The sequence below is a fragment of the Borostomias antarcticus genome (genome assembly GCF_949987555.1).
Source record: "Borostomias antarcticus genome assembly, chromosome: 19".
NCBI lineage: Eukaryota > Metazoa > Chordata > Actinopteri > Stomiiformes > Stomiidae > Borostomias > Borostomias antarcticus.
In genome coordinates, this window is record NC_140252.1 from 13,556,314 (window position 1) to 13,579,366 (window position 23,053).

General features: G+C 47.8%; 2 protein-coding genes across 4 annotated transcripts in view; one reads left to right on the forward strand and one right to left on the reverse strand.

Moving 5' to 3' along the window:
* The window catches only part of afdna (afadin, adherens junction formation factor a), a 90,158-nt gene extending 82,065 nt beyond the window's left edge, over positions 1–8,093 (reverse strand). For all 3 annotated transcript variants that reach the window (XM_084453492.1, XM_084453493.1, XM_084453491.1), the window contains exon 1: positions 7,820–8,093. In XM_084453492.1, coding sequence (XP_084309618.1) covers positions 7,820–7,921 — 102 coding nt within the window. In that variant the 5' untranslated portion in view covers positions 7,922–8,093. The remainder of the gene's footprint in view (positions 1–7,819) is intronic.
* trim67 (tripartite motif containing 67) overlaps positions 1–23,053 on the forward strand; it is a gene marked incomplete at both ends in the record, with an annotated part of 298,614 nt that overhangs the window by 32,439 nt on the left and 243,122 nt on the right. The window lies entirely within an intron of this gene.

The following is a 23,053-nucleotide window of genomic DNA, read 5'->3' on the forward strand; positions in this document are numbered from 1 at the left end:
CCTGTCTTATGAGCTCAGTTCTGATTGGGGAAGCCAGCGAGGAGGCAGGGGGTGTGGGCAGGGAGCCAGGAGTTGTTGTTTTTTTTAAAACCAAGAACACACAGATCACTGCCTCGTCTCTGAGACTCATGATGACTTTTCAACCCCGGGTGCCAGGAAGAGTGGGCCTCTCCCTTTCCCCTGTCAGCGCACCACAGCTACTCTGACTGGGTGGCTGACTAGCTACTCTGGCTAGCTGGCTGACTAGCTACTCTGGCTGGGTGGCTGACTAGCTACTCTGGCTAGCTGGCTGACTAGCTACTCTGGCTGGGTGGCTGACTAGCTACTCTGGCTAGCTGTCTGACTAGCTACTCTGGCTGGGTGGCTGACTAGCTACTCTGGCTGGGTGGCTGACTAGCTACTCTGGCTGGGTGGCTGACCTCGCTACTCTGGCTAGCTGGCTGGTTAGCTACTCTGGCTGGCTGGCTGGTTAGCTACTCTGGCTGGGTGGCTGACCTCGCTACTCTGGCTAGCTGGCTGGTTAGCTACTCTGGCTAGCTGGCTGTCTAGCTACTCTGGCTGGCTGGCTGACTAACTAGTAGCTACTCTGAATAGCTGGCCGACTAGCTACTCTGGCTGGCCTGGCTGACTAGCTACTGTAGCTGGCTAGCTAAGAGCTACATTGGCTGGCTAGCTGGTTGGCAGGCTGGCTGGCTGGCTGACTAGCTACTCTGGCTGACTGCTCTAAACAAAAACAAGAGCTGTCACATTCCAGGAGACAAGAAGACGACAACCGCAAACTATTTGGCAGAGGTGAGGGATGTTTGCATGAGGAGGGAGAGAGAGAGAGATTGAGAAAGCGAGGAGGAGGTGGGCGGTGGGACACAGCAGTCAGTCATACTCCTCCCGGGAGGAGAGAGAGAGAGAGGTTGAAAACAAGGGGAGCAGGTCTGAGAGGGCCGAGTTCTTCTGGACTACGCAGACCAGAGAGAGACGCGACGGATCACAACGTCGCCAGGTTCACACGACACACGTGAGAACAACGGGCCCTGCGACAACCAGGTCGACATCTGACACTTCCTCCGGCATCCTCCTCTCTTCCTGTCCGCTCACGCCCATAGGAAAAGGGACCAGGCGGGTTTCAGTCCGCTCTGCCTGTCCCTAACCGCAGCAGCAGTGATGGAGGGAAGGACACAGCGGAAGGAGAGGGGGGTTCAATTATTGAGACATGGCCCTGCTTGTGGGACTGATCCCTATTGATCAGGCAGCAAAGCAGCATGGGAGGCTGGCGGGGGGGGTGTTGTAAACGGCCCAGTCATTGGCCGACGGTGGCCGTCTGATCCTGTGAGGTCACGCGCCATAGGCCCGCTGGGGCTGCGCCCGTCTCTGAGGAACAGGGGGGGGAGGGGGGCAGGGGCCAATCTGGGGGATGGGTGAGCCGCGTGGACCAATGAGGAGGAGAGCGGGGTGAGGTTGCCGCCAGCAGCAGGGCCTCTCTGGGGATTAATGAAGTCTGACAGGCAGGGAGAAGCCAGGGAAAGACAGGACGGACGGACGGACGGACAGACACACAGACACACACAGACACACACACACACACACACACACACACACACCTCCTCTATCAGCATCTACACACTTCTGACCACTGGCCGCTCTGCTGAATACACACAATGCGCTGCTTGTTATTAAGAAAGACGGATAGAGACAGACGGAAAGATGGACAGGCGGCAGACGGAGAGATAGAGAGCGACAGAGCAGTACCAGGGGGCCAGACGTCGTGAGCTGTGTAATTCCATTAAGAGCACGTAAGTGACAAACTGTGGTTGTGATCTTTGGCCTGCCTCCTTAATAGACTCACAGCTATTACTCTAAATGCCCACACCCAGCCTTGAGATGCCTGGGACATAGAGCATTTTTATAGCTTCCTCACGGCAGAGGGGGAAGGAGGGATAAGATGAACATATGTATAGAGTAGAGAGGAGAAGATATGCAGGTGGGGGAGAGAGAAGCAGAGAGAGAGAGAGAGTGAGAGAGGGGGAGAGAGATTGAGAAAGAAATTGAGAAAAACAGGGAACCTAGCAGGCTAGCCAGCCTGCCCATTACCTGCCAACACCTGATAGTGAAGAGATAAAAGACGAGTGTGCAATCTCAGGGTTCCCCACAGGATCGGAGGCGAGGGCAGAGGGAGGGTTACGGATGGGGCTTGACAAGAGGCAGGGAGTCTCTCATCCATCTAGCTTGCTAGCTTACGTCGTGCGTCTCCAGCTATCGCCAAGTCAAACGAGACAACAAGCAGCTAGCGTAGAAGACAGATCGCCAAGCGAGTTAGCAGGCCGACTCAATGTTGACAGCTGTAAGATTTTGTTGATTTGAGTCAGTTTAGCTACTGCGTGATCACTGCAGCACCGATTAGGCCGCTAGCTAGGGCGCTGCATCGGTTGCTTTAAAACCGTGTCGGAGTCTGAGATACACGCGTGTGTGTAGTGTACTGTGTGTGTGTAGTGTACTGTGTGTGTAGTGTGTACTGGGGCTAACAAGGCTGTCAGTTGTTGAGCGAGAACGGTCAGGCTGCAGGCTGAGTCGGCGTGCGCCGTGAAGCACATGACCGTAGCGGTAGCGAGATTTTATTTGATCAGATTTGGGAAGCGGAAGGGTTTATTATGTAACTGGCCGGGATTCGTAAACATTTAATCTGGAGCCCCATCGCCAGAGAAGAGCCATGATCCTGAGAGCACAGAGGGAATGCACAGTCAGACTCTGACCTGATCGCAATCCCACTCACTCGCAGATCTACACAGACGGATTACCTCTCTGTGGGATTAGAATCTCAATTTACTACTGGAGGCAGTGTTTAGTTACCTCATCTACTCTGCTGTTGAACAATAAATGCAGACGGCTCAGGAAATGGTACATCTGAGTGGTTGGAGTAAAATGCAAATGAAGCCTACTGCACAGAAGGGAGTAGTGCTGGGTGTAGACTAGGGCTGGGCATTGTTTAGATTTTTAAATGTATTGTTGTCTTACGGCTACTGGCTTCAACACTGTAGTCCTTCAAATGACCTCAGACTGACCAGTTCATGTAGAAGTACTGTAGCTGTGAGTGGAGACAGGGAGGGAGGGAGGGGTGTGTGTGTGTGTGCGCATGTGTGTGTGATGTTCTGGGTTGCTGAGCCGACAGAAACCAGGCAGGTCCGTCTGCTGCTGCCTCATCATTGCTAGAACGTCACCATGGAAACAGGGTGAGCCAGCAAGGAGGAGTCACATGATGTTGCCAAAGAGGAAGAGGGGAGAGGAAGAAGGAAATGGAGGAGGAGGAGGAAGAGGAGGAGGAAAGATGGAGGAAGGAATAGAAGGCGAGAGAGGCCTACAGGAACCAGAAGTGCTTGCAAGTGATCGCAAGGCCCTACAGAGAGTGTTACGGTCAGCTGAACGTACCTCGGAGGGGCCACTCCCCCACCTCGAGGACATCTACTCCAGAAGATGCAAGAGCCAAGGCCAACGGGATCCTGAAAGACCCCAGCCACCAAGGAAAGGGACTGTTCTCTCCTACGGTCAGGGAAGAGATACCGCACTCACATGGTGAGCACGGAGAGGCTGAGGAAAAGCTTCTTCCCGCAAGCCATTTGGCACCTGAATGACTATCGAGTACATTTAATGTAATAGAATATTCTACATAACATAACCACATGCAAAAGCAAATGTCAACATACCCCCCAGGATTATTTATTAATAGCTACAGCATGTACATAACACACCCATGCAGGCCCGGGGTGTTAATTTTGCAACTTAGCTGGGCCTCAGGATTCAAGAGGAAGGGGCAGAACTTTGGCACTCTAAAAGAAAATAATTAATGTGCAGGCTAATTGCTACTCTGCCATCTTGCTAGATATCAGATAGCTTTCTCCAACCCAATTGATGCCCAGATAAAGGAGCATGCAGTCTTTTGAAAGAAGTGCGGGTGCAGCCCTATAGTTCCTCCTGGGGAGAACCAGCTCCAACTCAACGTCAGCAAGACCAAGCTGGTGGTGGACATCAGAAGGATCAAGAAGCCCCCAACCCCCATTACCATCCAGGGGGAGGATATTGTGATGGTGGACTCATACAAGTTCCTGGGAGCGCACCTCAATAACAAACTGGACTGGACAGACAACACTGAGGCCTTCTACAGGAAAGGACCGAGCAGACTGTTCTTCCTTAGGAGGCTCAGGTCCTTTGATGTGTGTAGCAGGCTGCTGCAGATGTTCTACCAGTCTGTGGTAGCCAGCACTCTGCCTGGAGACTGTGGTGGAGAGGAGGATGAGGGACAAACTGAACGCCATCCTGGACAACTCCTCCCATCCCCTCTGACAAGCTGTGGCAGATGGGCAGCACCTTCAGCCACAGGCTCATCCCACCCAGGGGCAAAACTGAGCGGTTCAGGCGCTCCTTTGTGCCAGCGGCCATCAGACTTTACAACAGTGCAAAAATTCCCCCCACTGGGATTATTAAAGTATCTATCAATCTATCTGTCTAAGCAGCTCTCACCACGATGACCCCCAGTGAAGTTCTCCACATTTGTCACATGTGAAACCACAAGACTGCTTTTTCCCAACTTGAGACTGTGTCAGGCGTCCTCCTCCTCTCAAGTCTCGCCTGCTTCCACCTTTATAATAGTCGGCAGCAGATTTATCTCAAACGCGCAGTCTGATTTCCTCACAAAAGAGTGGAGTCACCAGTTCCTGGTCAGTCCCCAGCCTCCGTCCTGAGGTCAGCCCTGTACCCTGCCGCCCTCCAGGAGGGTTATCTTACACCATCACACTTCCCGTTTCCTGCACCTCCCTGGGCATGCTCCGACAGGAAGGATGTGATAGGTGGCCTGGACCCTGGACGCTGTCCACTGGGACCAACGAGCCAATCACAGATGTCACAGAACTGCGATGGAAACACTAGCCGATAAGAGTTGGGGGGGCTGGGGTGTGGCCTACTCAGTCACATGAAACAATGTTGATTATTACCTAGGCGATGAGACAAACAGACTCCTCTACTACACCCCATTTTCCGTTTTTAATTTAGTTATTATCTATCCCATTTGTAAAATGAATTAAATAATAATACATCAGCATTGAAATATAAAAACGTAAAGAGGATGTTCAGGAGTAGCCAAAAAACAAAAAAGAGGCTTGTCAAGTGAGCATTCTGTAGCTCTCCAACCTCCAGTTCCTCATGAGAACCAGATGTTTCTGACTAGCCTCGTCTATACGGTCTGATCTGATGTTCCCACCAGACAGACTTACACAAGGATCAATACTGTACTAGAGAAGAAAAATGCTGCTCAGCTGGTTTTTTAAAAGCCCAAAGCCGTTAAGACTGCTTCGGGTTCCCTGGCCCAACTCCAGAGGAACGTCTTTGGTCAGCAGTTAGCACTAGTTGAATATCTCCCAGCTTTCATTGTAACGCCAATAAAGCTATAGCCTACACCCAGGATTAGTTTTCAGTTGTACACAAAAGACCACAGTTTCTCAGAAAACAGTAGATTACAGACCAATTACAGAAAAACACATCTTGTTGGTAGTTGTGTTAGCGATTAATGTAATGTGATGAGGAGAAGTGGATTCCAAAGTAATAGTCCTCCATATAGGATATGGGAGAGATGCTGGCCAATCCACCTTAAAATCACCTGCAGAATGACAAGTCCACCTTAAACTCACCTGAAGATACTGGGCACTCCACCTTAAAATAGCCTACATGTAAAAACCAAGTAATTTACTTTCACAAATAAAACACTAGCAATAAATTGCAGCTTCCCCTGTAACTCTGTTATTAGGCCTGGGGCTAACAGTAGGCCCAACTCTGGCATGCCAGTTTCTGCTTCACAAACTCCCCCCTTTACAGGAATGGGCGGAAGCAATCTGACATCTTGTTGGCTTCTTCTTGCACACCCTGACAGAGAATGGCCGCAGTGGCCTTTGAACAGGGGAACATTAATGCGATAAGACTGATTCAACTGCTTCTCATGCAATTCCACTGAACCCGAACCCAGCAGGCTACAAACTGGGGCTCTCCTATCTGTAAAATTAATTCCAACTAAGCAGTGGCTTTGATCACACCACCGACAGACTGCTGCCGGTTAGACTGAGTTCAAAAAGTTTTTGGTGAGATCCCAGTATAATAACCAGACACAGTGTGACAACGTGAGAAACTTGCTGCCTGGCTATGTGAGCCGGGCCTGGGTCTTGAATCTGACACATGAGGATGGGTGTGGTAACTGTGGGAGGAAAAGGGCTACATGTAGCTTGTGTCACTCTCTCCAAACCACAAATCTGTATCACGTAGCTAGACAGAAATGTAGGACGACTGGTTAGCTGATAACGTGAGAGAGGGGGGAAGCAGGAGGCACAGCCCCAGAGACTCGTCAACAGGACATAAGTAGCCTGCTGCCCGACCACCACAACAACTGACCGTTGGCTTCTCTGCTCTGATAATTAATCGGCTCAGAAGTGGAGACCACTCACCCACTCACCCCCCCTCTTCCTCCTCCTCCTCCTCCTCCTCCCCAGGCTTCGGACAAGGAGGTGAAGGTGGGGGTGGCGGCTGCTGCTGCGCGCCTAAAAAAACACTATTGCTGACTGCAAGTTAAACAGTTGGAGCACAGTACACACCCACACACACACAAGACTGCACCACAATAGATCGACATCTAAAACGCAAATGATGTGCATTCCGGATGCACGTAGGCTAAACAAGGAGTTCTCATCCCTCGCCACAGACTGGGATCACCCCACACATTAGGCTACATGGTAGGCCTAACCAAGATTACAACTTCAACAAAAGGAATTCAAATTATTTTGTTTCTACTCAGCAAGAACTGAATAGTTCGCCGAAGTAAATGGCAAGACATGGCTACATTATGCGCCTGTTACAAAATGTATCGTCTAATCTACTCCACGCCAGAACCTGGGTATTTGTTGGAATTTAATGGCCTTAGTTCAAGAGGACGTCCTAAAGCACTTCATGCATATAAACATTGTGTCGTTTCTGATTATTATAAACGTTTCTTAGTTTATCCAAGACGCATAGGAATTGGAGAGAGAACACTCAGAAGGGAACGTTATTGGAATCCTCCAGACCTGTTCCAAGTAATAACTTACCCCCCCAAACAAGACAACAGGCTCTCTCTATCCACATCATCCACCTTGTGATGTTGTGATGCTGAACAAATTGACCTTCTTCGTATGCAATCAAGCTAGCTAACAGTTGCCGTCGCCACATTCATAGCTAAGCCAGCTACTTTATTTCAGTCAGTAAAGACAAGTGTGATAAGGGCAGTGGTTCGGTTTACAGTAAACAGGGTAGCTGCCCCCTCGGATACCGGCTAGCTCACGTAGCTAAAGCCCAATCTCTTGTGCATCAAGTGAATGCGTTCATTTCAGTCAGCCATTGCATGCTGTTGGTTTGAGTAGGCATAGCTAGCTAACGTTACCGTGCTAGGCAGCCGAAACAGGTTTCTTTTACTATGTAGCCCATTCTAACGTCAGTATTGCTATGTATTTCTACCTGCTACGCAATGACTAGCTCACGTTAACTTTGAGCAAATAGCTGTCCACCTCGAGGGTAGGCTACGTTGAAATGATCTAGTTAATCATTTAGCTATATACACATCGTTCCACAGGTATTTGTGAACATGGATGCTTGCTGTTTTTACAGATCCACATTTTCTCATATTATTGTCAAACCAGGCAATCGGACAACGCGTCCCTAGCAACCCCTGGTCCACCGGGGACGATCCCCGCACCCGCCCCGGTCAACGCGCCCCGCCGGGTGCGGCCTGTGCCGTGGAGAGGCCCCGGTCCCACCGTACCTCTGTGGGCTGGCTGATCTCGAACAGGTCGAGCCGGTTGGCGTTCCAGTGGTTAATGATGTCGGCTAGTTTCCGCCGTTCCTCCTCCCTGCTCCCCGACATTGTGAATCCCGAATGATTTCCCTCTCTCTCGCTGCAGACAAATCCCTTGATCCACGATATAAGAAGAGAAAAATAACTTCAGATCCAACTACGTCTCAACTAAAGAACACTACGCCCCAAATGTGGGTTGTTCAGCGGTGTCGTTTCGCTGTCACCGGCGGTAGGCTACCTCTCTCGCCGACCGCTCCAGAGCTGTCGCACTCCAGTTTGTCCTCCCGGAGAAGCAAATAATGGACTAGGTCTGTTCGTTTTGTGACCACTGGGTTACAGCCCGTCATATGGCTGGTCTAACCGGTGAGGCGGAATCTGCATCATCATGTTGCACAGGAATCTACAACACAAATTAAGATGTTCTCTTCGTTGAATTTTAACACATTAGTTGTGTTACACAAGTTTTACGCAAGAACGATCGTTTGGTGTGAACCAATGAGGCACTGCAGTCCAGAACGCTTGGAAATCGAATACGCTGAGCATCAAATCGGTGCACCCCCGGCTGAGCTGGGCGTATAGATCCCGACACGTCATGCGCGGTCACGCCCTGACAAACCATCGTCCACGCGCGCAGTGGTGATGTATGCCTTTCCCCAAGTTAACTATTTCGATCTCAATGAATCATTTCTAAAACATAAATAAATCAATAAACGAATAAATAAATACATAAATAATAGAACCAAATTATTAGATTCTAATTGAATTACTACTGGTCTTGTCAGAGACATTGAAAAGGTATCTTATCTTCTTGCATTATGGTACATGCCAGGGGTGGTGTGGGCGGCTGTGGGTCAGGAGGTAGAGCAGGTCGAAGTGTCCTTGGTCAACCCCAAATTGCTCCCAATGAGCAGGCTAGCACCTTGCATGGCAGCTGCCACCCTTGGTGTGTGAATGTGAATGGGTGAATGAGAGACCATTGTAAAGCGTTTTGGAAAAAAGCTATTTAAGTGCAGTCCATTTACCATTTATCTTCTGGCATTGAGCACTGTTGCTTTTAAATGGGACTTGGTATCCTAACTATTCTTCATAAATTCAAACATGAAGTTGCATTAGTATTGGTAAAAAAAAGAAGGTACATACTGTACAGTACGTACATAGTCATCCTATGATCTGCTATGAGCCACTCATATGTTTGTGTGTCTCATGTAAAAGAACAATAATGCAGAAGGGGGTGTGTGTTTCCACTCTCCTCCCTAACCCAGATCTTGGTGAGCAGATGTTGAATGTAACAGTTCCATGGTAAACTTTGAACCTGCTCACACCAGTACACATGTGCACCTACTGGGAGTACTGCTATCTACAAGGCCTCTGTATGCCCCTACACTGAAACGCAGAAACAAGCCTGCTCATTTTTGTATAATGATGTCCACAATTCACAATATTTTCCTAGCAGATTTCAAAAGTATTAATCAGCGTCAATGCAAGACCATGTCAAGTTAATTCTCTGTCATTACAGCATAGGCGTGTCATTACGGCGCGGTGCTGTGTGTAGGTCAGGTGATAACAACTACTTCAAACAGAATGAGAACGATGACTCATGTGGGTGTGTATTTGTGTGTGTGTGTTTGTTTGTGTGTGTATATATGTGTGTGTGTGTCTGTGTGTGTGTGCGCGTGTGTGTGTGTGTGTATGTGCTGTGTGTGTGCGCATGTATTTGTGTGTACGTATGCGCGTGTACTGTATGTTGGTTTAGTTCCTGCGCTCATGCCTTGCGAGATGGAAAGGCCACAGGGTGTGCTCAGTCAGACAGTATCAAGTTCAATCTGACTGGCCCAGCTGTGCTGTGCGGACCTAAGCAGGGGGGTGGGGGGGTTGTCGGTGGCAAAGCATGGCAGCATGCAGAAGGGATGTTGGGGGGGGGGGTCTATTGTGGGCACTGACGCACTATCAGCTTGTGACATCACTGCTCTGCTGCTGCATACAAGGGTTGTGTGCATCCTTATCCTGGGGCAGAGACCACACTGCACTGCCGATTACAAACAACTGAACAGACACTGCACCCTAGTAGTTAGCACTGGGTACAAGTGGCTTCTAATAACTAGTAATGTGCACTAAATAGCTACAGTGCGTAGAGTCATACTGTACATATCCCTAAATAGGAGAATTGATCACATCAGTTCCGGGTTAGCCTCAATCTGACAACTCCCTGACAGGATGACTTCATAATGATTAAAAGATCTGTGTTTATAGTCAGGTGAATGGTATCCACTGGGTGACTGGGCTGCCAAACGCCCATGTATCTGAAGAATGTAGCTGTTTGTAGTTCCCATGTCATGCTCTTGATTTGTTGTTTAAGTATTTTTTTCAGATGTTTATTGTTTGTTTTATGTCTCTATGCTGTACTGAACTAAATAATCAGACCTCAACAAACTTAAAGTATAAATGGAAATAAATGTACAGTAGGCTACCAAACTTAAACTGTCAGCTTTATTTGTACTCTCTCGTCATTTCATAGAAGAAAACATGTTACAGAGGGAGAATTGTGTGTATTTGTGATCAAGAGAGATGCTCTGTTTTCAGGGGTGTGATTGCATCTCACACCTCTCCATTTTATTTCTAATTCTAGAGAGTTTTTACACCTTTATGGAAATTCAATTATCACCATAAACCTCTCAGCTGTGTCCTCAGTGGGCACACCTAAAACCAGCACAGATGTTTCCTGTTTAGCGTGAGACTGACCAAGAGGGAGAAATTGGGGTGGTAAAATGGAATCTTGTATTGACAGATATTCAGCTATGTGGTGAAGTTCGTCATACTCTGACCCTTACCTAGGTTTTAAAAACAGACTGAGGCCAAAACTCTTGAGTATCTCAGATCTATTTAAAATGGTATCCAAATAGCAAGTTAAACATACACACAAATAATTATCCATTACAATGCAGAGGGCACATACTGCCAACAAAACTGTCATGGTCTTCCTCATTGAAGGCACCCAACTCACTCACTGTGGATGGCAAAGAACAAAGCTGGACTTCCCTCCTTCTACATTATCCAGCCCAGTCTCCCTAATCTCCCTATAGCATATTTTCTCCCACTTGGTCCTTCGCTTAGATGGTCATGCTAGTCTAACTCTGTGGTGTAAACACAAGCTACAGACTGAGTCTTGGGGAAGTGTCAGCAACATCTTGGTTTTGTTAGCGTGTGAAAATCTCAGAGCTAAAATTAACGGCGAAAACAAGCAGTGTGAAGATGCATCGCGATGCTGCCCGGAGCATCAGCCTGTCACATCGACATGGGGAATGTCACACCGGAGAGATGGTCTCAGATACAGAGCAGATGCCACACAATGCAGCACAACTACGGCACAACACCACCGACTCAGAGCTACAGTAGGGAGAGGACTTAATTAGAGTTCAGTTGTCCTCCAACGGAGGTCAGACAGATTTACAGAACGGTTGGAGGGATATGTGAAAACCCCAATATCAGGATTAGAGTATCTTCATGCAGTATTCATGTGTTTAGAATCTGAAATTCGAATCATAAATGGGTTTAGTGCAAGGACAAGACAGGACGGTGCAAAATACAAAAAAAGAAGTGGCAAATACAATTCAATACAATATACAATACAATCTACAATAATATACAAATTAATACAGTGTCAGTGGGGGTCCTGGGCCTTGTTGATGAAGCTGCAGCAGCAGTTGGGAAGAAAAACTGTTTTTGTGCCTGTAAGGTTTTAGTCCTGAAGTTTATGTGCCCGTGATTGAATTCCTGCCTTAGAGAGCATGGTCTTATTACCGGCCATGCTCTAGGTGTGACATGGGTCCTCCATTCATCCATCACCACAAGCACCATCATGGTGTTTGTACACTGTCAGTGTGCTCTAAGATCTTTCTCCATTTCTCCCCACCTCCCTATCCCCGTCTCTCTCTCTCTCACTCCCATCTCTCCCTACCATATTCTATCTGTCTCAGTCTTGTCCTAACTCTACCCCTCCTTGCTCTCTCTATCTCTTCCTCCCCCCTCTCTTTGCCCCTCCCTCTTCCGACCTTGCTCCATCTCTCCCCCAGGTTCAGTATTGACCCCCCCCCCATGGAGGGGTCCAGACAGAGCTGTCTGTAAATATTGCATCAACGGCAAAATAGAGATCTCGGATAATTAAAAAGGGTCACTGTTGACCGTGAACACTATACACGTTTAACCCCCGAGTCTCAAGGCCGGCTGGGGGACTCCAGGTCTCACACACCGTAGATAAGCACCACACAGAGACACACCTCAGACAGGAGGATGCATGAGGACAGGCTGGCCTGTAATCAGTCAGTATCATCCCAGATGTGTGTTCTGTAGCCAAAATCTACTACCGTTGTTGTTGTTATTATTGTTGTTGTCATACAATGTATTTCATTTCATGCCCTAACAGTGCCACAATCCCACTGTATACGGTACGTACGGATGGATACACGCTGGAACACCTGAAGGTAACAGCTGGATGGTAATCTGGTTATTGTAAAGATTTGCATGGTGGTAGCTGAGGTCATTTATGAGAAGATCTGTGAAAATGGAAACGTACAGCACAGTTCTCTAAACATAATGTATGTTTAGATGCTAATGTACTTTTTATCATAAATATAAGAAATTCAGATGTGCCAGTAAAGTGTAATATCTGTGCTGTTCTGTGTATATACTGTAAGTGTGTGTGTGTGTGCGTGTGTGTGTGTGTGTCTGTGGTCCCTGAGGCAGAGATAGTATCACCAGAGACAGGAAGAGGCTGGGTTATCTGGTAACAGTGTTTCCTGTTGTGGTTTTCACTTCTCCTCAGTGTCAGACACTGAGTTCACCGTCAGTACACACACACACACACACACACACACACACACACACACACACACACACACACACACACAGTGTTAAGTACAGTGTGTTCTTGTTTTGCTTGTGAATGTGTGACATGTCCTGTCTTTGTATTCCAGGTGCTCCTCGATCGATGACTAATTGTGGGCACCTGTGTGGAGTGGTGGGCGAGCTGGCTCCTTGCTCTGCCCACAGTGTCTCTCAAGCTCCTTCAGACCAGAGACTGCTTCTCATACATCATGACTTTATAAATCTGGATATTAAACCTGTTTAAATAAAGCCATTTTAACCTTTAATTGTTTGTCCTCTGTCTCTAACAGACAAGTTTGCAAAATCGTTAGAGGGCTAAAAATTATTTCTGAAAATATATATATTTTATTCTCTAGGGCTACTGAGATTAAATTTAGGGTGGTTGAGCATATCTGTCAATTAGCACAGCTAACGTTGTAGCATCAACCATCACCTCCACCATCCATGTCACAAACTTCTCCAAAACTGCAGCGCTTGCAATCGCTCAATAGGTTACCACCGAGTTGCAAGAAAATCGGTGTGGTACTTGAGTAATACAACTAACAAACGAACGAACGAACACAGCACCGAAAACATAACCTTCTCCCCAGGACCTCGTCTGAGCTAGGTAAAAATTTGTAAATTATACTATTATAGTAAAATAATATTGGTGAAATAACGGTATGTAAAAATGTACATGTGCAAATACATACAGTAGATATGTAAACAAAATATTCATTGATATACACATAGAGGCAGACCCATACAGACACAAGCGCACACACACACCTCACCATAGCTGTATGTGATTAGTACGTTAATAAAAATTCATTGTTGTACCTAACGCTTTACATTTTTATACATCCTTTTTTTCTTCCACCAAATTATGTGATACGACCACTAACAGAAAAACGTAGTGGCAACGCTGCCATCAGTGTAAAATGTTAGTCTGGAGTCCGAGATGTAGTTACTCAGAAACGTTTGCTACAGAACTTGTTTCCCTCAATGTATGACAACAGTCAACATATATCATTGACTTTTCTCTCCACATACACATGTAGATACAATATGACCGTTTCTGAGGATCAGGGAAATTAATAAACTCAGGATACATATTATTTATTTTATCAAGAAAGTCTCTCTCAAATCGTTATATTTCTCACAGTATAGTAAGAAGTGAGATTCTATCTCAACATCTCCCTGATGGCAAAGTTAACACAGCCTGGCCTCCCTGGGTAGCCAGTTCTGCCTGTGACAGCCTGTTTCTATGGCCAGGCTGTGTCCACTCAGTCTGTACATTGTCAACTTTTTTCATAGTTTTCTATCAGTCAAAGTAATCAGGTATCCTGCCACTTAACTGTGGGGAGGTGGTTGCCAAGGGAACCCACTATGGCCGCAGAGCAGGGTTAGCTGGAGGCAGCTCTCCTCGGCTCTCTTTCCCTCTCTCTTCTACCTCTCCATCTCCCTCTCATCCACCTCTTTCCTTAGAGCTGAAAGAACAGCTGCTGGTCATATTAATAACCACTGTCCAAGCAGCTCTCCTCTACAGTCCTCCCCTTTCCTGTCTCTCCGCTGTCTCTTTCCCTCACTTCCTCTTTTATATCTCTTTCTCTCTCCTCTACTCAGTCTGGAGTTGTGGTTTGGTTGTGTTTCCCCCCACTAGCTACATATAATCCCTCTGTATTTGAACTTGTACTACATGTGTTTAATGTTTTCTCTCTCTCTCCCTCCCTCCCTCTCCCAGGATTGATGTCAGAGCTGTCCCAGACTCAGGTGTTCTCCCCTCCCGTTCTCCTACAACTCCCAGACTCCACAAGCACATCAAGAGCAGCCATGACAACCTCTATAGCCATGTTCCATCCACACGTTTTATGCGAATTAATTTATATCGAATTAAAAATGCCTTATGGAAACAGTTAAATAAGATTAAAAATCATGAAAATCGACAAAAACTTTGTACTGTCGATCTCATTGGATTTTCTCTTGTTCGATAAAAGTCTTTTGTGATAAATGCTTTATCCGATTTAAAGCTCTAGATGGAAACCCACATTCACCGGCTTTATTCACATTCATATTTTTAGCGATCCTCACACAATTCGATTGACAAGTGGATGGAAACATGGCTTATGTCTCTCTGCTGAGGAGCGGGGAGATCAGACCAGAGAATCTCTCCTCCTCGTCCACTCGACCACTCCCTATCACCATCTCCAACACCCCCCTGACCCCAGCTCCCACCTGGAGACAGACACACATGGACAAGCCAAGACCGTACCACTGCTGCCAGAACTTCACCAGAGGGGACAATCTCAGGACACACCAGCGTGTTCATACAGGAGAGAAGCCGTACCAGTGTGGGAAGAACACTCAGTCGGTCGAATCAAAGAGACACCAACATGTTCATACAGGAGAGAAGCCGTACCACTGTGACCAGTGTGGGAAGAACTTCAGTAGAGAGGACAGTCTGAGGACACACCAGTGTGTTCATACAGGAGAGATGCCGTACCACTGTGACCAGCTTGCAGATGCGTAGGTAGTGGTGGAAAATCCCATATATATTTTTTTAAATGGACAGGCCATCACTGATGATAACAATCTGTTCTTAATTAACAAGCCTGGTCAAATAAATAAAGCTAATATATACAGTATATGTAGCCCAGCCCCCCACTCCACACACAGGTGCCTGCACTCACTCATCAACCAAGGAATATTTGCTTCACCTGGACACACAAGAAAACAACACTACACGTAACAGACCCTCCCTTGAAATGACACCCACTCCGGTGTCATCCTAAAAACAGATTCTCTGGGATGCTGGGACAGGGGCAAGGCGGAGGTTGAAGCGGCTTCGAGAGCCAGCTCCCGCAGACTCACCTCCTCGGCCACGCCCCCAACCTGCGGATCTTCAACGCTGGGGACAAGTGGCTCAGAACTGTGGCAAGATGGCAGGTGGCTTAGCCTCCACATCAGGCTTCCACTCCAGGTCGGGATAAAGCCCCACCACCCCATCACATACTGTATGTCCGTGTGAGAAGGATGGGATGAACAACATGGTCATTCCATGGGAGATGCCATTTTAGTTTTTATAGATTGGCATAACTGCACGTATTGGAACGGCAGGTTTCGGAGGAAGGGAACGTTGTTCAGATATGACTAGGCAAGGACGACTGCAGACGTTCACCCACGACTTCAGCAGTGAAAGGCGGGCTGCCTGAAAGTGGAACGTGCTTGTTTGTTTGTTTTCCCTCACTGGGCCGCCCTGGCCATCTGCAGACGTGGGAGCAGAGTGGAGCAAGGACCCCCAGAGACTCATTAGCAGCGCAGCGCTCTCGCCTCGATGTCTGACAGCCTCAGACAACTCCTACCCACACACCCCACAGAGGTAGAGGAGGAGGAGGAGGGGGGAGGAGGAGGGGGGAGGTCTGACAGCCACACACAGCTTCTACCCACTCACCTCCCCATTCAGAAGGAAGAGGGGGAGGAGAATAGAGGAGAGGAAAGACGAGGTGAATTAAAGAGAGAAAGAGAGGATACTGTAGGTTGAAGAGGAGAATAGATGAGAGGAGAGGAGAGGAGGGGGAGGGGAGTTATTAGCCGGACATGCAACACAGCAGGTCACCAAGGTCAATAACTTCGGTTGCTCTGACAGATTGTTCCAGGAACTCGGTGATAATCTATCAGGGAGAACAAGCAGGCTTGACACCCCACGCCTCAAGGCAGACAGACCTACAGGGAGACTTCATGGAAAATGTCTGCCTGCCTGCCTGTCTGTCTGTCTGTCTGTCTGTCTGTCTGTCTGTCTGTCTGTCTGTCTGTCTGTCTGTCTGTCTGTCTGTCTGCCAGTCTGTCTGTCTGCATGTCTGTCTGTCGGCCTGCCTGCCAGTCTGTCTGTCTGTCTGTCTGCCTGTCTGTCTAACGACCGTAACTCCTTTAAGAACCTTCCTCTGCTCTCCTTCTCTCTCCGGCGCTGATTAAATGGTTTTTACAAGTGGTTGTGGGCACCCTGCCCTGTTCCTCATCCTCCCAGCTTCCTACTCTAGGAGCTTCTTTGGCACAGAATGACATCTCCATGGTGACAGCCTGGCGTTGGAGGAGCGAGCCTGGCCTTATTCAGACCCCCAATCAGGAGCAGCTGTAGCTATCGACCGTATTATCAACCCCCCACCCCCTCACCCCCACCCACCACCCCCCACCCCCCCCCCCCCCAGGCCCTGTAGCCCAGTCTACCGACCCGCCCTGGGGGAGAAGCTGCTATCGTGGGTCGGTATGATTTATACAAGGCTCCCTTCTTACGGTCAGGATAAGGATCTCGGTGGGGCATAGATAAACCATGCCTCTATGTGTGTGTGTGTGTGTGTGTGTGTGTGTGGGCGGGTGGGCACAGTCTCTGCTGAATCTGTCATTGGACCACCATTGAGAACAAGCCCATAAACACAGAGAGAGGAGGAGAGACTCTGGCTGTTAATCAGACAACATCCCCTCTAAAGAGCTTTACTGCATGGAACACATTCTATTACATCTGCCATGGCAACAGGGGGCAGTTCCCACAACCATTTAAGTATAGTGACATTACTTACCTTGTTCAATACTGTATGGTAGCAGCGGCAATGATGGCGTGATTGTTTTGAAATTGTATTTTTTTAGTTTTCGCATTGTATTCATGTCCAAGTAGGATGTGGGCCAAGTGCACATTTCTGGGAGAGGAGGGAGAAACAGCAGAAAAGGCACTCATTGGCCTGCCTCTCTGTCTGTCCCAGGAATATTGTATGGGAATACTGGCCGGGAATACTGGCATTCCTCTGCAGTATTGTCCACCGGCCCAGGAATGTACCATCCAGGCTTTTATGTTCTGAGAGGCCCTCTCTCTCTCCACACACCACACACACACACACACACACACACACACACACACACACACACACACACACACACACACACACACACACACACACACACACACACTCTCTCTCTCTCTCATTTACACAACCCCCCCCCCCACACACATAGACTCTCTCTCTCTCTCTCTCTCTCACTCACTTACACACACACCACACACACACACACACCCATACACACACACACACACACACACACACCCTGCCCCTGGTTGAAAGGCCGTCGTGGATGAATGAGCGCAGCTTTTCATGCCGAAGCCTCGTTTCACCGAGTGAGTCGCCTCGTCCTCCATCGTCGCTCAGCGCCGCTTTATTAAGTCTGCTTTTGTTGTCTGGACCAGACACACTGGCAGAGTAAACGCACTGCACAGGGACGCGCAGCACAAAGACCGCCATAGATTTGACCGCCCAATAAGACAACAGCGCCGTCCCATCACCAGGCTTCTCTGTAAAGACAATACTGCTCTCTGTGTGTCCACAGTGAGATGGGTCAACAACACTGACTGGTTTGAGTCATGTTGTGAGTCATACTGTGAGTGAAAATAGCTTGCGTTATTACTATTAACAGCCCTATGACATTGTCTGTGTGGGTGGGGGGGTGGGGGGGGGGGGGAGAGAGAGAGAGAGAGAGAGAGAGAGAGAGAGAGAGAGAGAGAGAGAGAGAGAGAGAATGTGTGGGTTTTATGACCTGACATACCCTATCCAAGCTACCAGATCCGCATCCAAAAGCATAGAACTTGGAACTAGGTCACAATGGGTGTGTGTGTGCGTGTGTGTGTGCGCGCGTATGTCAGAATGAGCCTGTTAAACACCCGGTGACAGTCTCAGAATCGGCAGAGCCCACAGTCGGAGGAGCTCTAGTGAGAAGCACACACAAGCCTGAACCTCGCTATTGTTCATGGCCAGGTTGTGCCCCCCCCCCCCCCCCCCCTGCCCATCCTCCTTCCTCATGGTGAAGTTATGTTGTCAACTCACAAACCAGCGATGACTCAGGATACAAACTTGTATTGGTCATCATCATCAAAGTCAACAGTGAGCTCCCTCCCATCGGTTTCTGCTTGATGAGAGAGAGAAAGGGAGAGAGAGAGAGAGAGAGAGAGAGAGAGAGTTAAGGTTGAGTGACTAGGCAGAGTGATGAGCACATCAGCAGACTCTGACTCAACTCAGAAAACACCCATTCCCATCATTCCAATCAGATAGGCCAGACCATAATAGGTCGGGTGTGTTCAGGGTCAGGTGTGTTCAGGGTCAGGTGTGTTCAGGGTACCAGAAGGTCAAATGGGATACCATTAACCATTTGGTAATGGTAAATGGACAGCACTTACTATAGCGCTTTTATCCAAAACACTTTACAATGGCCTCTCATTCACCCATTCACACATACATACACACACACACACACACCAATGGCAGCAGCTGCCGTGCAAGGTGCTAGCCTGCTCATTGGGAGTGATTTGGGGTTCAGTGTCTTGCCCAAGGGCACTTCGACATGTGGACAGGAGGAGCTGGGATTCGAACCGCCGACCCTACGATCATTGGACGACCCGCTCTGCCTCCTGAGCCACAGCCGCCCCGGTCCGCTGGAGGTCTCCAGCCTGACAAGCTGTGTCAACAGGTTAACAACATGGTTGACTGGAATCAGAATCGGAACCAGATTTTATTCTGCCAAGTAGACTTGAGGAATTTGAACTGAGCAATTTACCTTGGTCTTTTGGTGCCTGACACTAAACACAGTGCAAGAACAAGACAGGACAGTGCAAAATACAATAACAAAGTGATACGTGGAGTAAACACTGTTGCAGTGGATTTCGAACTTGGAGCCACGGTCTGTTCCCAATCTAGCGTTCTCTCTTTATGTCGACAAAAAAACCCACCCAGACAAACACACCCTTCACCATGCATCTCATTAGCTTGTCAGAGGAGCCATTACTAAAAGGAACGACTCATCAACAAAGCCCCCAGTCTTTGAGTCTCTCCCCTCCTCTGAGTCCTACGGTGGAGGGCTCTTCAGGAGCATACGTTTCCCACAGTGCTCTGCTCCTCCAGCCCCAGCTGTAAGTTGCCTGTCTAGGCGGTTGACGTAAAAGCAGTATAAATGCAGCACCACACACACAGACACACATGCACACACACATTTCCATACTCACCCTTGCGTGCGAACACACACACACACACACACACACACACCCATGCACACAGACACACCCACCAAACACACTCCTCTGCTCTAGACTGTTCTACAGACAGAGCTAGAATACACTTGTCAAGGTATAGTAGAATAGAGCTGTCACAGAAATACCACCTACAGTAAATAAACCTGACATGTTACAGTAGAATAAACTTGTCAGTGACATGCCAGCTACAGTAGAATAAACCTGTAGATGTACCAGCCACAGTAGAATAGACCTGTTATAGCTACAGAACAGTAGAATAAACCTGTTAGAAACGTACCAGCTACAGTAAATAAAGAGTTTATTGCTACAGTAGAATAAACCTGTTATAGCTACAGTAGAATAAACCTGTTATAGCTTCAGTAGAATAAACCTGTTACAGACGTACCAGCTACAGTAGAATAAACTTGTTAGAGACATGCCAGCTACAGTAGAATAAACCTGTTAGAGACATGCCAGCTACAGTAGAATAAACCTGTTAGAGACATGCCAGCTACAGTAGAATAAACCTGTTAGAGACATGCCAGCTACAGTAGAATAGCCAGCAAAATGCTGAAGAAGGAAGAGGAAAAGAGAGGAGGTGTGAGGAAAAGGAGAGAGGAGAGGAGAGAAGAGAGGAGAGAAGAGAAAAGGAGAGGATCAAAAGACACAAAAGGACTGGAGGAGATGAATTATTCATGCTAGTGGTAATGTAGGGAACTCTCCTCTCAAAGTTTATCTCTAACACATTGATCTCTATCTCTCTCCCTCTCCCTGTCCCTCTCTCTCACTCCCTCCCTCCCTCTCACCCCCCCCAACCTCTCTCTTCACAGCCTCGTCTTGACAACACTTATTCTTCCAGGCTTCAGCCATCCCTATCATTAACACCCCCTGTATGGCTGTGTGTGGCCTCCTTCAGATTCTGTCCCAGCTAAGTGCTAATCACAGCTACAACCCTCGTCTGGCTTCTCAAAAACAAGAGGTTCTCAGGGGTGGAAAATCCCTGTTTCGTACAGGAAATGCTAATGCCATCATTTAGCTCAAATCCTCTCCCATCCCTTCTATCTCTGTCCTGCAGGCCCCCTCCCGCCACCCTCACATCCCCCCCCTCTCTCTCCCTCTCTCTCTCTCTCTCTCTCTCTCTCTCCCTCTCTCTTGTTGTTCTGCTCAAACACATATGTCCGAGCATGCTCCGTGTCGTTTTGCTAAATAAAGACATTTTGTGGTGGTGTCAGCAGCCAGCGGCCATTGTGCATTGTGCTGGGCGCAGCAACAGAAAATGCCCCACAGATCCGCATTGACATCAGCAAACACCTAACAATGGCTGGTCTGGGACGGACTGACTGACTGACTCACTAGCAGCTATCAGCAGGAACAACACGTCTGGCTCACTCACTGCACTGTATGGCACGGCTCACGCACACACACATGAGCACAAACACTCAAGCATGCACACACACACACCTACACACGCGTGCACACACAGACACACACACAAGCACACACACACGCACACACACACCCACACAGGAGCAGGAAAAACAGATGATCTCACATAAGGTCATGTGTCGGCTGGGAGAGATAAGGATACCGTGCTTAGGCAAGGAAATGAGTGCATTGTGGGAGATGTAGTCACCATGGGCCATGGCTCTAAGGGGAGGGTGTTGTGTTCCTGTAATAAAGTGGTATGATTATTACATTTTGTACTAAAAAGGAAGCAAAACTGAGACCAGTCATTCTATTTTTATTCGTGTTGTTCCTTACATGTTAATAGTCTAAACAGATGAGTTGCCTCTTAAATTCAGATGCTCATGGCCATCTGGATCAAGACATGAAACAGTGGCTTGAAACATGTCTTCCAATGTGATTCCAAAAAGCTGGCTAAAGTAGGAGGTTATGTGCGTTGGCGAGACAGAGGAGTTGAGATCGAACCCGGCGTCACCCTAAACCGGGAGTGGAGTGTTAATACTAGGATGACTAATAGCCTTTTAACAACACTTTTCTTGACAGACATCAGTGGAAGGGAGGGTTGGAAAACGGCACAAATGCATTCTTCTTATGACATGGGAGTAGCAGAACATGCCAGGTCAGATAATTTATCCCAAATGTTATTAAAAAAAAAAAAAAAAAAAAAGGACAGCTGGCTGCCACAAAGCATTGGTTCACCCCTAGCACTCTGCAGCAGAGCTCTTTCTGTATCTATAAAGTGACATTTCAGAAGTGGATGTGTGAGTGTGCGTGTGTTCTTTGTGTCAGATCTGGTTAAGACCATCATTATTCATCGACTTACTCTCTGGCGCTCTCTGTTGGCCGTCTGGGACACAAGGTGCAACAAAGCAGCAAATGAATTTTTCGAGAAATTAAAGCAGGGCCCTTGCATACCATCGTCCACGACATATCCAGATGTTATGTTGTGGTAGGGGTTAACCAATATCCTCCCAGACCCAGAGAACGACACCCACCCCGAGCCTACAGTATATGGCCTGCTCTGACCACAACATCCTCCTTTTACATTACCTCTCCCAGACTTTGTTGTATATTCTTTTGTGTATATTTAGCATATTCTGTGCAACTGCTGTAATTAGTCCCTGGATTGTGCCTTTTTTTGCTGTACTTATTGCTCTAACAGAACAAATTCTCGTGAAAAAAATGAAGAACTTATCCACAAGCTATATCATTCTTAGGTTATCGATGCTAAAGATATCATGTTCATATTCTTAACTGATACGATAAGATCTCGATGAGCAAATTAATTATCGAGCATGACGTGGTATTGCTGACTTACCTTAGTACCGCTCAAGGGACATATAAAGAAGGAGGCCTCACAGAAGTAGAGCCATGTCTGTGGGATTCTGGCTCCACGTCGCCTCCCAGTGCACAGCAGTAGGCTAGCTCTGGATAGAATGTGAACTCATAACGTTTGTAACGTTCCTTCTTTTATGATTCGATTCTGGGTGTTTATTACAGCCCACACCCCAGCAGATCACCCTTTATTATGATCCATTAATCTATCCACTATCTCAGGGAGGAGCACCAACTGTCCCCGTGTCCCAGCATAAACCTAATCCCTGGGCTCAGAGGGTGTTCCAGGTCGTTCGCTGTAGGCCTACTGACCTGAAGACCCACATGGGGTTGAAACGTTGTCACTATTCAAGGAATAAAATTAGCAGAAAGCGGGTTCTATAATCATTTTTAGTTTCAAGTCAACCCAGAACCAAGTAAGATGTGCATATGCTCACCGAAGAAAGTGTTCGACGTCGTTCAACATCATATAGGCCACACACTCCCACAGACGACCT